Source organism: Macrosteles quadrilineatus, unplaced genomic scaffold (genome assembly GCF_028750875.1).
Source record: "Macrosteles quadrilineatus isolate MER2022 unplaced genomic scaffold, UCM_ALF_1.0 Scaffold_31__1_contigs__length_1484076, whole genome shotgun sequence".
Taxonomy (NCBI): Eukaryota; Metazoa; Arthropoda; class Insecta; order Hemiptera; family Cicadellidae; genus Macrosteles; species Macrosteles quadrilineatus.
In genome coordinates, this window is record NW_026542624.1 from 901,654 (window position 1) to 918,975 (window position 17,322).

Consider the following 17,322-nt stretch of genomic DNA (forward strand, 5'->3'; position numbering starts at 1 on the left):
AAGCTATAACTTCGAAACAAAATATCGCCCTCCCTTTTTTATTCACTCGTTTCCTGGCAATGATGAGGCACGAATAAAGCCAAGAGGCAAAATATTCCCGCCTGAGCCAGGAAAACGACGTTAGGAGACAAAAGCGGGAAACTCGACCAAAATTGACCCCCGGAATAACCCGGCTCGGCTAGGCTATCAGGGACGCGTAACGCCCCGACCCGACAAATTAACGAAACACACCCGGAAGCGGGTTACAAAATGGCGCCCGAACAGGGACTTATCGCATAATATATTGTTTGAAATAGAGAGAAAAATGGCAGGCGCAAATGAGAAAAACGACGGGGTAACGCACGCGACCGTGAGTACGCCCGAAACGACTACGGGTCCACTTACGACCTTGTTGACGCACACGACGCAAACACTTACCGCTGTTTCCGTACCTTCAATAGGACAACCCCTACCAACGTTTACGAGTACCGGCGTGATCCCAAAACAAAGAATGGAATCAGGGCGCGACTTGTCAGACCTTACAACCTCGCGAAAAGTGGGTTGGGTCTATTATCTTAAGAAAAACGAATTAAAAGAAAAGATGAGCGAATACGGTCTAGACACTGAGGGTAACAGCGATACTCTCAGGAGCCGCTTTGTTGAATTCTTAAGACAATCCGCTCTGCCAGCGACAGAAGCCGGGCCGGAATTTAGTGAATTTATACCTCCAAGCGGACGTGGGGGTGATAATTACTTTACTAGTTATAGTAACGACGACAGAAACGTGACCAGCGACGAATCAGTCATTGTAAGGGAAATGCTTGGCCTGCCGCCTGACGCGAGCGTGGACACGGTAAAACGAATGCTCTCAGTCATTTCTATGGTAAACGACGCCGCTCTCCCGCCAACGACGCGTCATGAGGTCCGTTACCCGTTGAACTTAAATACTTACACAAGTGTGTCCCCAGCAACGAATGTGCAAATGACTTCACGTCCTCAACATAATTTCCAATCAAATAACGCACCTCTACAGTATTCAAGGGAAACCAATTTCGCTAATCCGCTTTCCGCAGCAGCGATTTGTAACATAGCTAGAAAGTGGAATCTCCACTACGACGGAGACCGTAACCCCGTATCTTTTCTAGAGCGCTTAGAAGAATTAAGACAGTGCTACGAGATAGCCCCCGCTGATATTTTGAAAGCTCTTCCTGAGCTGTTGCGTGGAAACGCACTTCTATGGTACAGAAATAATAAGGATTTCTGGCAAACTTTTGAGGACTTCAAAGAATCTTTTGAGGTACAATTCTTGCCCTCGGGGTACAAAAGAAATCTTGAAGACGAGATTCGCTCTCGAACTCAAGGCGAAAATGAACCATTTCGCAGCTTTGTTGTCGCACTGACGACTCTTATCCGACGATGTGGTGGCTATAGCTTAGATCAAACCCTTGATAGGTTATTCCTCAACATGCGACCCGAGTATAAGCTGACACTGAGAAGAGACTCGTGTTCTAGCTTAGCCGACATGATTAAGGAAGCCGAAAGATACGAATCTTACATTAGAGATAGAAATCTCTACCGACCCCCACCGAACCCCGCACAAGCTCTCGTACCAGAGACTGCTTATTACGCTAAAAATAGGAATCCGCGAAACGTGAACGCAGTCGCCACTCCAGAGAGACCACAATTTTCCCCGGTGAGGAAACAGACTCCCACAAACGTATTTCAAAGTAGAGTTAGGAACGTAGAGGACGATCCTCGACCCCAAAACGCACGCGCGGGAGGGTTCAATAAACCCCCAGTCTTCCCAGTTCGTAAGGATTGGCAAAAGCCGGTTCCTAATGCAAGGAACAATGATAGAGTTCCCACTTGTTGGAACTGCCGTGAAAACGGCCACCGGTTCAACGATTGTCCACAGCCCAAAATAATAAAATGTTTTTATTGTCAAAAGGAAGGCATGCGAACAGTTAATTGCCCATGTAGGCAGGGAAACGCCGGGAGGGTCCCAGCCACGAGTGGACCGCTGGGGCCCACTTCGTCCAACAATTACCAGTCGAAGTAGACAAACCAACTCCAACGATAGAACCAATGGCGAGCTGTGGATATTCAAGCACGCGAGACAATAGGCCCTTTGTAAATATCAAAATTTTAGGTGAAACCTTCAAGGCTCTTATAGATACCGGAGCTATGATTAGCATAATTGGGGAAAAAGTGAAAGATCATCTCCAAAACGCCGGCATAGTACCCGAACAAATAAGTCAACTCTTACAGTTGGCAAATGGAGTCCAAACGTCTGCCACAAAACGATATGATTTTACATTTGGATTTTCTTCTTCAGAATATGATTTATCAGCATTGTACTTACCCAATTTAACAGTCGATGTGGCATTAGGCATGGATATCGTTAATCAACTCCAATTAGTGAAATTTCTAATCAATCCTGAATCTGGGTCAGGATTGAATTATTCAGAGTCACCACTTAACGCGATTGCTGAGTTGCAACCAAACGAACGAAAGGAGCTGGATGAATTCCTAAAAGAGGAATTGGCACTTTTTGACGAAGTCCCAGGTGTTACCACTTTGGCCGAACATAAAATCAAGCTCAAAACAATCGACCCAATAAAGCAAAGGCATCGTCCTTTAAACCCCCACATGCAAGGTGTGGTGGATGAACACCTTAAGGCCATGATAGCTCAGGACATAATTGAACGGTCCAAGAGTCCCTGGAGCAGTCCCATAGTGTTAACAAAGAAATCTTCCGGCAAATATAGGTTTTGTATTGACTTCAGATCAGTCAATTCTGTTAGCGAAAAGGATGCTTATCCCCTCCCACAAATAAATGCCACATTAGAAAAGCTCAAGGAAGCTAAGTATATATCGACTATCGACCTTAAGGATGGATATTGGCAGGTACCACTTCATCCTGACAGTAGACCCGTAACGGCCTTCACCATTCCGGGAAGAGGCCTTTTCCAATTCAAAAGAATGGCGTTTGGATTACACTCTGCGCCAGCGACCTTCCAAAGACTACTCGACACGGTCATTGGACCCGATTTAGAACCAAGAGCATTTAGCTACTTGGACGACATCGTACTAGTAACTCCAACGTTTGAGGAACATTTAGATCTTCTCGCAGAGGTCTTCAAACGGCTACGTAGTGCGGGCCTCAAGATCAACCCAGAGAAATGTCAGTTCTGTAAAACAGAACTTAGATATCTAGGTCACGTGGTTAATAATCGTGGTATCAGCACAGACCCCGAAAAAGTTCGGGCCGTATTAGAGTTCCCAAGGCCGAAATCTGTAAAGAATTTGCGGAGTTTCCTAGGACTCGCGTCCTGGTATCGCCGGTTCGTACCAAACTTTGCTAAACTTACTGCCCCACTGACCAAACTACTGAAGAAAAATATTCGGTGGGACTGGACTGACAAACAAGAGTCAGCGTTTAATGAGATGAAAGAAAATCTCACCAATGCACCAACTTTAGCATGCCCTGATTTTAGGGAAGAATTTCAATTGAGTACAGACGCATCCAATGAAGGAGTAGGAGCCGCGTTGACTCAAAAGCAAGGAGGCGTAGAAGTGGTGATAGCATACGCTAGTAGATTGCTTTCTGACAGTGAAAAGAAATTCTCAGCTGTGGAGAAGGAATGTTTAGGTATAGTGTGGGCCACTCGGAAATTCCGCCCATACCTTGAAGGGTATCGTTTTGTAGTTATAACTGACCATCAAGCACTTAAGTGGCTAATGCGAATTCCTGAACCAACTGGTCGTTTGGCACGTTGGGCACTTGAGCTACAACAGCTAGACTTTGAGGTGCGCTACAGGAAAGGTTCCCTAAATAAAGTGGCTGACGCACTTTCTCGCAACGCTCTCCCTGCAATCGACACTACTGAAATGAGTGAAGAAGTCGCTCAGATTAAAGAGATTTCCCCGACCTGTTTAATTAATACACAAGACCCAGAGGAACCGTCCGTATCTCACGAAGAACAGAAAGACTGGTACTTCCACATTCTTGGCAAGGTTCAGAAAAACCCAGATAGTTTTGAGAACTACAGATTAACTGAGGATGGCAAACTCCTTCGTAAAATGTCGACGCGAAATCGTAACAATAATTACGACCCTACCACAGAGTGGAAACTTTGTGTCCCACCAAACCTTCGTCCGATAGTATTGGAAGAAAACCACGATCGCCCTGAAGCAGGCCATCTTGGTATTAGGAAAACCTTGGCACGGGTAGCCGCAAGGTACTACTGGCCTGGTTGGCAATCAAGCGTCAAGTCACACGTCCGGAAATGTTTGTCCTGTCAAAAGTACAAGGTAGAACATCGCAAACCTGCAGGGAAAATGTATTTTCGACGACCTCAGGCTCCTTGGGTCACGGTAACCCTTGACTTGATCGGTCCGTTGCCGCGCTCGAAAAAAGGAAACAAATTCGCCCTAGTTATTCAGGACAACTTCTCTAAGTGGGTAGAAGTCGCACCACTGAGGTCAGCAACCGCTAAACAAGTAGTAAATCATTTCCGAGAACTGGTATTATTTCGGTATGGGGCACCAGATGTGATCATCTGTGACAATGGGACGCAATTCACCTCCAACATTTTTCGCGATTTAGCAAAAGAATGGAGCATTCGCCTTCAGTTCACAGCACCGTACTCGCCTCAGGAAAACCCGACAGAACGAGCAAACCGAGTCTTAAAAACGATGATATCGCAGTTCGTGAAAGACGACCATCGCGCTTGGGACGAGAAGCTCCCCGAATTCCGTTTTGCTATGAATTCGGCGATCCACGACTCCACTAAATACTCTCCCGCAATGCTGAATCTGAACAGAGAAATAAAGATGCCGCGGGCACTTTATCGTGATACTCTGCAAGGCAGCAACGATCCAATCGAACCCCCACTTGAGGCGGTCATACTGGAGCGAAATGCTCGTATGAACGCGCTAATAGGGAAAGTAAAGGAGAATCTGGAGAAAGCGTACCAGAACCAAGCTCGATACTACAACCTCCGCCGCCGTGACAATCCGTTCAGAGTTGGCCAGAGGGTTTTAAAAAGAAATCACGTGCTTTCTTCCGCAGTAGACGCTGTTGCGGGTAAGCTAGCCGCGAAATATGAGGGTCCGTTCGTGATATCAGACAAAGTAGGCGCAAACATCTTCATGTTAACAGACGAAAAGGGGAAGCCCGCGGGGCATGTCCATGTAAAGGATTTGAAGCTTTTTCACGACACATAAAGCACCTCACCTTACACTTTTCTCACACCAGCAGCAGCTTGCATATAAGTACCTATACCGCTGAACATTCTCGAAGCCAAAGAAAACGTATTTTTTCTTTTTGGTCATTTTCTTTTTACTTTGTCCGAAGTGGGGAGGGAGTGTAAGGGTTCATAAAATTCGTGAATATTTATAATCAAACTAAACCCTTACTGGCAGAATCGCCTCGCCAATTCACCGACGTCAAGTTTCAAAATGTAAACAAAAGAAATTAGCAGATGACACAAGTTCAGCAACAGCTGATCTTGTGGTTCACCGCCGTGCCACCGGGCCGCGCATGAGTCGCCCGCGCCTGCGCAGGAACCCCAGCCACAGCGCTGGATGTGCGCGGCGCTCGCAGAGACAGTGAGTCGGGGTCGGCGAGAGTCGACAGTCAGCAGGAAGCAGGAGCAGTGGCCTGAGCAATTAGGCAGAAGACGGACGCCCGACTCTACACTCTCGCTCACGCCAAGTAAGTGGACGCCATTCGCCGTTGTTAATATCCTAGGGCGCCTAGGATAACTCGACCTCACTCGCTATCGTTTATTTCCTGTTAATTAATTACGCTATTTAAGTCAAACGTCCGCGGGAAGTTTCGTCTTAAATTTAATTGAATTATTAACAGAGATCGATTTATTTAAACCGGTGAATATCTTTATCGTTTTACTATAACATAGAGTGTTATCTGTTTTGTTAAAATAACTCTGTAAATATATAACGATCAGCTTTGATTTTTGGAATATCTTAATTTCGTTCAATACATAACTTATAGACCGTGAGTTCAAAGAAGTAACGGTCAGAACGAGATCCGCCCGGTTATAATTCCTTTCTGTTTTAATTGTGTTGTTTTATTTGTATTGTTTAAATCTATTCAAGTTCGATCGGTTTCGGTCACGCAAGGTGGCTTTTCATATTCGTGTGTTTTTTTGTTTGCTTTGTTTATCGCGTAGGTCCGTGAGAACACGGTGTTACCGGTACCTAAATATAATGTGTGGTGTTTAGTTTGTAGTCAATGTTGTTCGTAATTACTGTAGCAGCACTTCAGCTGTGAGGTATTTTATCTATGGGAATAAGAGTTAATTAATAGTGGATTTATTAGAGTGATTTTAATACTTTGTTGGCTTCTTTACTAACTAACCCGCTTTAATTTGCTTGTACATATTTCAGAACTATACTAACCATTGTAGCTATTCATTATCTTTTATACTAGAACCAGTGCACAGTAGTTATGTTCTATGTCGTTGCTTAGCCGCTATTAAGTGTTAATGTTCTATGTAGTTGCTTTACTATATTTGCCACTTCATTATTAATTATTCATTTAGCCTTCCACTAATTATTGATGTGTTGAACAATATGCATTTAAATATTCTAACTCATGATACGACTCCGCTACTAACACACTAACCTTAGAAATTGCTTCAAATCTTAGCATAACGCTTAACCTTTGCTTAACCTTTGACTATTAACGCTTAACTAAGGCTTTGGGGATTCGTATTGGCTTTGGGAATTTTAATTCGCCGTGACGTTAGATAGTTAAGCCCCAACTTCTGTGTCCATTCTTCACCATTTCCTCGATTCCTGGACTGTTGCTAATTGAGTGATCTGTGTATCGTATGTGTTGTGTGTGTGCAGCTAACTGCTTTGGTTAGCTGTAGTTTGCTAAGTAGCTTTTCTTCTTTCTCTATTACTTCGGGCACACCGGAAATAAGTTAGATTTAATTAGCACTTAAGCTCTTAGCTATAAGTCTCCTACTCTGTCACTTTATGACTATGAATGTTTGTTGCTTGCAACAAACTTTTCTTTCTTCTTTCTCTATTACTTCGGGCACACCGGAAATAAGTTAGTTATAAGTTAGCTTTAACCTATTCTGGAAAACCCGGAAATAAGTTAGTTATTAGCTAGATTTAATCTATTCCGGAAAACCCGGAAATAAGTTATTTATAAGATAGCTTTAATTACTTCGGGCACACCGGAAATAAGTTATTTATAAGTTAGACCTAAGCTATCCCGGAAAATCTGGGAATAAGTTAGTTTTTAGTTAGGCTTAATCTATTTGAAATAAGTCTTTGTGTGCTCAATCTGTCTGTGTGTGTGTGTGTGTGTGTGTCTCGTATGTTACTCTTTCTATAACGACCCTTTTCCGCCCTACTCTGTATGTTCGTTTGCACCTTTCCATATTCCTACTCTCTCACGGGGCTTTGAACTAGTCCACTCGCCCGAAACGCATTGTATTATTTTAAATAATAAAGACGCATCTAAACTAATTCTGCTCGGTCCGTGGCGCATGGACGTAGGGTATTAAATTAAATAAATAATTAACACTCCACCGAGGAGGTTGTGAACAGAGTCGCGCACGAAGCTATAACTTCGAAACAAAATATCGCCCTCCCTTTTTTATTCACTCGTTTCCTGGCAATGATGAGGCACGAATAAAGCCAAGAGGCAAAATATTCCCGCCTGAGCCAGGAAAACGACGTTAGGAGACAAAAGCGGGAAACTCGACCAAAATTGACCCCCGGAATAACCCGGCTCGGCTAGGCTATCAGGGACGCGTAACGCCCCGACCCGACAAATTAACGAAACACACCCGGAAGCGGGTTACAAAATCCTTAATTAAATTTAATTCTGTCCCAATGATGGGTAATAGGGTAATCTATTTCCCCCCCAAATTTAAGGACCTATCTGTCCCTAGTGTTTGGTTAATAGTACATTCAAATCACTCTGTTTTGTTTTTCAAACTATTCTCACTGTTACGCAGACTACAACTGGACCTCAGGAGAGTTCTCGTCTTGGACAGAGTCAGTATGGCCTGAGCTGAGTCTACGCATGTTCCTGCGTCCGTCACACAGCCAGGAGTTGAACACTATGATGGTTGGACTCGTTGTCCTGTTTCTCTCGTTCCTATCCGTCTACTGGGTCAACCGTAACGCTGATGAGCTTTTTAATCCTCTGTAAGTAGGGATCTTCCTATAGTTCCAAGTTGGAATATTTCTAAGAGATATTCCCATAGTTAATCAAGGAGAAAGTCTTAAAAATAAATATTTTATGAGTATTTTCCTTGTTTTAATTACTTTTAATTCTGAGAAAATATTAAATATATATTTTGACTAGTTAGTAATCAGAAATCCTATACAGTAGAGTCCCGCAAACTCGGCACTCAATAACCCGGCAGTCTGGATAACTCGGCCATCACCTGGCTCAGAAAATTAGTGATTTTTTTGAGTCCGAGTTAAACATGGGTTCAAGTCAAATCATTCACAACTCGTACTAAGGATTTGTTGTACTATATCTGATGACGTGATACTGACTTGTAATATAAATATAAATAAATAAGGCAGCTAAAAGGAATAAAAATTGTATTGTTCTCATTTTTAACCCTAGTTCCCGATAACCCGGCATTTCACAAACTCGGCACCCTTCCAGTCCACATTATGCCAAGTTTGCGGGACTCTACAGTACACGTTTTCTACCAGCTGTCTCACTAATCTGTATATCAGGTCAGGTGGGAGTAAATGCCTTAATTATTATAAGCTCACAATTTTAAGCTATCGTAAAACGAACGATCATCGCAGTTTCAAGTGCTTAGTAATCATAGTTCAACGTTTCCAAGTTGTCTAATTACGAAGCAGGTAAAGTTCCGACAAAGTATACTGTAATTCCAAGTAGGCCTAATCTGAACTCCTATGCTTTGCTTTTATACATTGAAATTTAAAGCGAACTTCATGTTAGTTTCAGGAATAATTTGTTTAAGTTTTTATTGTTTAAAATAAATATGTTTTAGGTATAAAGTGTGTTAGTTACATATTCCATGTCATGATGTCAGGATCAGAAGTTTAGTTCTTTCAGTTGCTGAAAACTGTAATCTTTCACTTTTTACTGCATAATAAATTTGTTGTTATGTTTGCTTGTTTTTTTTTTTTTGTGTTTGAGTTTTGAGATTTAAATTTGGGATACGATTCTTTAAGTTCCAATTACAAGATTAGAAATTTTGGGGTTTGAAAAGTATCTAGCAAAGCAAGGGGTGAGCCGGTACAGTGGTACAAGGGTTGACTTTACTTATAAAAAGTAGTGGCAAGTACCAGGATTCAAACCCCTCAACATAGCTGCCTAAGTCTGAAGTCCGTGGCGCTACAGATTGAGCCACTGACTCGCCTAAAATCTATGTGTGCATTATATGCGTTTTCAAAATATTCTACATGTTTCGCTTGAGTAAATATTGTTCATAACATTATGAAATGAATCTTATCATTTATACCTTCTTGAAAGACCTCTTTATTTGTAATGCCTATTTGTTGTGTGGGGCTTGATTCAGCCAAATAATGTTTTAGGGTAGCAAATGATATGCCGCGGGACACTACTTACTTACTAGAGCAAATGAAAGACTCAGTTGTGTATGGAAACGTGGTATGTATTGCATTTTGGAAAATAAGTTGAAACACTTAACACAGCTCATGCCTGGTGGGGTTTAAGGTTTACACTTTTAGAGAGGTGATTCACAGAAGTTGTCGATTTAAGCGTTTTGTAACATAGAGTAAAATTTAGGTTTCATTGACTACCATGAAACCTATAATCTCACTCTTTTACAGACAACGCTAGTCTTTGTAACTTCTGTGAAAAGTGCCTATAGAGTGTCCCTTAGCAATCAGATAGTAGTGGTGATGGTATTAAAACTTATCCAGCTAAATTATAAAAATAGAAGGTGAAATCTAAAGAGTTCTATGTCTGTTTATTGATTTTTCTTATACATTATTTCTAAATTATGTTCAGATTTGAATAAACAACTGTCCTCATTTATCTGGTGTAAAAATGTATCTTTCGATGTATTTTAAATATTTGTTTCCTTTTTTGGAATTAGTTTTTCTATTAAGGTTAAGGTGTATCTTTGTAGAAGAGCTTTTAAAACTGTTGATGCATGATGACCTTATATTGTTATAAATAAATTTACAAAATTGCTGGTCAGTTTCATTTGCTTATAAATGTAGATTTAAAGCTATTTTTGTTAACTAACCGCATGCAATTTCCTCTGCTAATTTTATAACAATATTTTATTTAATCGTCCTCTTGTATACTACTAGGCTATCCAACAATTTTAAAATGTTGCTAATCTATTACTGTTAAGTTTGATTATCTTGTCTTATTTATGTTTTATATCATATTCAAAGTTAAAACAAAATTAAATTTTCTATTTATTTCAAATTCTGAGATGAAAATTTTAGTTCTGAGGGAGAATGGTTTAGAGTTTTATAATAGTTCTCAAGGTATTTTTTATCACTGTAAGAGCTAAATTATGATTTAATTGATGAAAAGTAATTAAAAGGCATGATTTATTAATGTTTCAACAAGTTTTCCTAAATACAATACAACATACAACAATGCTGTTTTAATTTAGTCTGGTTTAGGGGGAGCGAGCAGGTCTAGTAGTTAGAGCGCAGGACTCCGGTTCCTGGGGTCCCGGGTTCGAATCTCGCCAAATCACCAATGGATTTTATCTAAGTGATAATGCCGTACCCCTAGGTCTAGCCTAAAGTAATGTGAAAACAATTCCGGGCTCGTACTTAGCGTCCTAGGACAAAAAGAATTTAGTCTGGTTCAAACTAGTCTCATTTATGAAGTTGTCATTCATACCAACTTTAGTCTGCTGTTAGAGAAGGAAATGCATTTAACATTAGAATTAACTAGGGATGGACGAGATTGGATTTTTAGTTCGAGACGAGACGAGACGAGATTTTTTATTTCTCATAAAATTTCGAGACGAGATCGAGACGGGATTTCCCTTCTCATACACAACGGGAAATGCACGTTCAAATTGTTACCTGATTTTGTAACATTGTTAGATGACTGTTTAAATACAAAAGTAATGATAATAGCCAAGAATATTTACAATCTTTTATTAAAAAACATCAGCATAACATTTTTTTACTAATCACCCCTAACTTATTAAAAATGCCTACGATTAGGAAACATAGTGATATCAGTTAGGATAGAGTTCAACTTATCCTAAAATAAAATAAATCATAAAATAAAAGCAATATTAATTTTTATAAAATAGTTACTTGTTTTGACTTTTTATAGTAATAAAACATTCTACATTTAAAGAATTAATTAATTAAGAACGCCTTCGCAAAAGAAACGCAACTACAACACGCTCCTGTATTGCGGGTATTGCATTGACTTTCTGCAGGCGTTTTTAATTTTTTTTTTTTTTTTTTTTTTTTTTTTTTTTTTTATTCTCGTCTCGATAAAAATCTTGGCCAAAAAGAAATCTCGTGTAACGAGATTTAAAATTTCCCGAAATTTTGAGACTTGACCATCCCTAGAATTAACTAAGCTGTGTTATTAGTACCTTTTACTTATTAATACCTCTTCCTCTCAAAAAAGCATGCACACTTCGCCAAATGTAAAACTATACTATAAATCAAATGGATTCTTCCACAGCCTAGGTAAAAACTATTCTTTTCTCACCTTATGAGGCCACTGAAGCCTAAGAGAATTTTTTTTGTATTGCCAATAGCTTTTTGCGTCTAAAATCCAGACGTTTTTGGGGTTACGTTTGCTTACGAAATTCTCATGTCTTTCATTACTTGGCCACTTCACCCCATTTTAGAACGTCACAGAGGTCTGCACAACACGAATTATTTGCTTTTGCACTTCTTACTGAGAGTCAACAGATCTGCAGGTAACACTATAAACTCTCGGTTACTCAGACAATTCAAACTTAACTTAATCTTTTAGTTTGTATTCTCCCCCTTGGTGAAAACCAGACTGAAAATTACATATTGTTTTGTTCAAAAAAAGTAATTAGGTTTTGATATCATACAAAGAATTGACCTCCATCCTACCCTTCCTATCCTGACAATCCCATCATTTTCACTGCCCATGAACTGATTGGTGTGTCTCCTAATTTTACCCCCACTCCACTGTCCACAGCACTTGTGAGCGCTGCTAGGATCACGACGCAAATCTCATTTCTCTCCAGACGCTGGACTCGAGTCGCAGCGTCGCCCTTTGACCTCGGCGCGAGATGTTGAGATTTGCCTCTCGGATTGGACCTACTTGATCCCCCCCACCCCCCTCCACTGTGATACTGTGTTGAGAAACTGTTGATTAAATCAGTTTTTCATGTAGTTTCTAAATATTGGTATTTAATTAATTTAGTTTGTAGTGTTTTTAATCATTAAATTGTCTACTCCTGGTTATTGGTTTAAATTAATGTAGCCTACAGTATATTTTTACCACATGCTATAGTTGTTACAACATGTTTAGTGGCAACTGTCCCAACTTCAGTACATAATAATATGGCTAGTCATAGGTAAAATTTAACATCAAACAACAAACACTTTGACGAAATATTACAAAATATGAAAATATAAAAACTTCAGTGGCAACTAGCTATGTTTTTTTGTTCTGTTTAATATTTTCACAATGTGTTTGGTGTTTTAAGTCAAATTTTACCAATGAAGAAACAAATATCTGAAAAAACGTGTTGTAACAACCTTTTGGATATTGTAATAATGTAAATTAATATTTTTAACTAACTTAAAATTAAATTTTAACCCAGTTACTGTTTACAAAATTAATGATACATTTTTAGTGATTCAACCTCAAAATGTAAGTAACTTACTACATTTTTAGTCAGTCCAAGTTCAAGATCATATTCGGCATGGGCTTATTTGCTATGCCGATTTGATCATAACAATTAACCAAACTTATTTAGGTAGAAATTATAACTTACTGCACATTGTGGAAGTTTTTGTCTGTCTTTCCAAGATTTTTGGATTCACCTTAGCCATTTAATTTAACTGTACCTACCAAACTATTTTTCTACATAGAAAATTAATTATTTTTTGGGTCAAAATTAGGCCTATGCTAATGCTAGTAAAGAACCTGTATGGAAACTTATTTTCTATCTACAAATTTTAGACCATTAAAATGAACTTTGTTGTTAGTAATTAACTATTTTGTCACAATTGATTAGTAATTTTATTGCTTCTGCATTCATCGTATGATTGTTGTCCTGGTACGCTACAACACAGCTTTTAAGTGTTAATGAACTTAAGTTTGGTTGCAAGATTTGAAGCAAAGTTACTTCTTGACATAAACTGAATATATGTACATAAGCATGACTTTAAGAAACTATCAGTGTTTGTGATGTTATATAGTCCCAAAATGAATAGGTATGCTTTAAATGTCTGTACAGGAATATAAATTTCTTATCGATATGGTCTGGCTAATTCATGCATTTATTTTTTATTCTGATGATGAAAACATTACAATATGCTGATTTTAAGCTTCAATTTTGTTTAAGTTGTAGACTGTGTTTACCAGCAAGAATGTCTGTAAAATTTTATGTATGTCCTGATACCAAAACAAATTAATAGCCTACAATTCAGACAGCAAAATCAATTCCTTAACTTAAAAAGTAAAATTTTTGTAGACAGCAGCACACTCGGTAATGCCAGACATGAAACCTTAAACATTGTCTTTCACTGTTACAACTGAGATGGAAAGTCTACTTTATGTATCTATTGTATGTAGACAATGTTGCTAAATGCAATGAATTTATTAGCTAGTTTGATTTTTTAGGATAAACTGTATATTTTTGTAGTTGAACAAAGATTTTATGTGTTTATATAATCTGTGTTAAAGTAACTTATTTACTTTAGTACTCCTTAGTTAGGTAGGATTAAAATCAAGTAAATTAATTCTGATTACCTATTTCAGCTCGTTACGTAGTACTTTTTCTGTTTGAAATTTTTGGTATGTAAATAAGCAGGTAAACAAAAACATTACATAATTATTAATTTTCAAAAAACAATATAAGCAGTGCTTTTGTCCTATTTTCCATATTGATAGGATACAAATTTTTCTTCCCACAGCTTCTGTAGTCCAAACGAACTAAACCTTTAGCTATGTACTTTTTCATTGTATTGTCAGTGTACAGTTTTATAAAATAAATAGACTTAAAATTATACGTGGTATTCTATCTATTAAACAATGACATTTTAAGCTCTATTGTATAAAATGATTTGAGAAATCTCTCTTTTCATTAAAGTATAGAGGTCGTGTTATAGTATATTACGTTACTAGTCCTGAAAATAAGTGTTTACCGGACGAGTGTGGTCGTTCCCGTGCGAGACGAAGTCGAGTACGGGATTACCATACGAGTCCGGTACACACATTTTGGACGAGTGACGTACGATAGTTTGCGCCATACTACTAAATCTGGACAAATCCTTATATATTTCCACCAACTAAAGGAATAAAAATCTCTAGTCATTGAGAGGTTATGTTTTTGTTTATAACCACTCATTGCCACCTAAATACAGTACAATCAGCTGATTGGTGTCCGGTAAAACTCATTGCAGCACAGTAGTACGCAATGAAACCCCATTTGAATAAGCTGGCGGCAAACAGCTGTTTTCTGGACTAAATACTTGCGTGGGAAGTTCGTCGAAATAATGTAGTGTGGCGTAAAAATAATTTATATAAATAATACATGAGATAATAATTGTGTATTTATGCACTTATAGTTATGTTTCCTAGTATATACATACATGTACTGTACATTCACTTTTAGCGAGTTTCCCATATAGGGAATAAGCTATTTTATGTTTGCATTTTATTTTTTTTATTGTTGGTTGATTAAAAAAAAATATCCTTATGGATGTGTGCAATCTTTTAACATTAGGCCTACTTCTTAAAACTGAAAAACTTGTAAATAAATATTTATAACTCAATTTGAATACTGAATATTTTTCAAACCTGTGTTTCTATTCTAGCTTACCCATTTGAAAAGGAATTAATGCGCTGCCTGCAGCACCCTCTGTCGGCAATTAATTTTACTGATTTTGTAGACTCTTACTCTAATTGTTATAGAAAGAAAAACTTAGGTAATAAATTAATGATTGTTTCGCCATTTTGTTCACAGTAAAATTATCAACAAAAAAGTGGTAATTGGATAGTCAAATTATAAAATAAAATTAAAAAAATTAAATTATAAAGATTATAAAAATGAAAATGTTAAAAACATTTTTTTTAAAGTAAACTTGATTTACAAATGTTAAGATTAATCCAGACACCAAATTGCACTACTATTATAAAGTTTGATTGATTCCCTACGTGTAAAAATTACAAGTTGGTAACTTTTATAAGTAATAACATAGAAAAAAATTGTTTGTTTTACCTGACCACACCTTATTTTGGGTGATACAGTAGACCCCCTCTTAACCGACATCGTATTAACCGATAATCGGATTATTCGCCTTCGATCGTAAAATAATACAGTGTGTTTTAACCGACCTTGCTTTGAGAGCAGTTCAGTTTAACCGCCGCTTTCTAGGAATCTCGTCATTTCCGTTCCCACGCTGGGTGATGAGAACTGAACCATAGCTTATCTCCACAGGATATGACTCAGAATAAGTTATTTTGTATTGATCACAAAAAATATATCATTTTGTCATCATTGTTGGTACATCTGATCTGATTTGTTATCTGTGCGGCAAATTTATAACATCGTAAAGTGCGGTACGATTTTGAGAACTGATTGTCTTATCGCTGGAGTAAACAAACAACGCAACTTGTAGGGAGGGCAAGGAAGGTGGGTTAACCACTCCAAGGTCAAGATAGTTCTTGTGCCTCTAGCGTCCAGTGAAAGGCTATAAATAAACATCTTGTCTTGTAACAAAATGGTGGTTGCTTGTATCTTTAATTTCGACAAAAGGTTCTGTACTGCATTTCGATGGATTTGGAAAACATCAATTAATACTCTACAGTACTAAATTTATTAAAATAGGAATTTTTATTGACTCTTGCCTAGTACTATTATCTATTCCACTGAAAGTAGGCCTATTTGACTTAACTGTGTTTTGTGTTTATTTGTGTCTTTTCTATCAATACGAAAAAGGAGATAAAAGTAGTTTATTTTATCAAGTATGACTTCAAAATGATGATTACCTATATAATTCCAAATGAATAGCACTTCATTTAACCCGTTTTAACCAACCTTTTGAGTTATCCGGCCTAGGCCCGGTCCCCATTAGGGTCGGTTATGAAGGGGTCTACTGTATATGGTTTCTGTTATTCGCAAAAATAAATGAGTAGCTACGCAAAACAAGAAGCAAGATATTTATTAACCTCATAAAAGTAAGAATTAACTAAAAAGGGGGAAAATAATAATAAAATAACTAGTGGCGGCGACACAAGTGGCACTTGTAAGTCAGCCTGCAGCTGCCGTACGAGTAATGCTCGTAAGTCGGTACCAATGGGTTAATCTCACATTACTTAGCTTTTCTCACCCTGTGTGAAACTTTGGTCATATTGGTAAATAACACATTTATCTTTTATTAAAAAATTTTAAAAATCATAAAATTTTCAATGGAAAAATTTACATGATTGGGCATATTTTCCCATATTTTTAAACAATCAGACAGTTTAGTTTTAAAGTATTTTACTACAACTTTTGAACTAAGTATACTAGAAAGGAATTTTGTTCTCAACACTGATAAAATGTATGCTAACTTATTAATTTTTCTACTGTCACCCATAAAAGTTGGCTTCCTTGCACTGATTATAGAACAGAAAGCTGCTAATTGCTGCATTTAGGCCTACTTACTTTGTCACACCGTTTATACTTTAGCGCACACCAGTATTCCAACCAAACAACACAAAACAGCGTGGTTTCATTAGTAATCTGTGCGCTTAGAAATAGGTTGGCAACACTGATACTACTACTATGATCAGCTGATTGACAATTGATAATTTGATTTAACCTGTCATTTCGTGTTTATATTCTATTTTTGTTCTTTGCTTGGTTTGAACATAACCTAAAGTGTAGTATTTGAAAGAATAATTATAAGTGGGCCTAACATGTTTAAAAATAATGAACTCAGTGAATATATGTGTACACCAAAAGAAATGGCAGAAACTGCAAAACATGTTTCATTAAACCTGTTACCTGAAAAATCAAGAAAGAAGTACCTATGAAAGAGCATACAAACTATTTTTTTTCTTGTTGTGTAAGTAAGTTACAAAACAATCAAACGTGATTAAGTCTTCAATACTTGTTTACTCTGTTTATACTGATTATTACTATTTGT

At 37.9% G+C, this 17,322-nt stretch overlaps 1 protein-coding gene across 3 annotated transcripts in view; it reads left to right on the forward strand.

The window, feature by feature from the left end:
- Positions 1–17,322, forward strand: part of LOC129005706 (nicastrin-like) — a 41,875-nt gene that overhangs the window by 23,799 nt on the left and 754 nt on the right. Inside the window, exons 13-15 of one of the 3 annotated variants that reach the window (XM_054434673.1) lie at positions 7,986–8,178; positions 9,556–9,631; positions 12,155–14,944. In XM_054434673.1, the coding sequence (XP_054290648.1) occupies positions 7,986–8,178; positions 9,556–9,631; positions 12,155–12,163 (278 nt within the window). In that variant the 3' untranslated portion in view covers positions 12,164–14,944. Of the gene's footprint in view, positions 1–7,985; positions 8,179–9,555; positions 9,632–12,154; positions 14,945–17,322 lie in introns of those variants that run through there. The other 2 variants (XM_054434675.1, XM_054434674.1) reach the window with 2 other exon arrangements.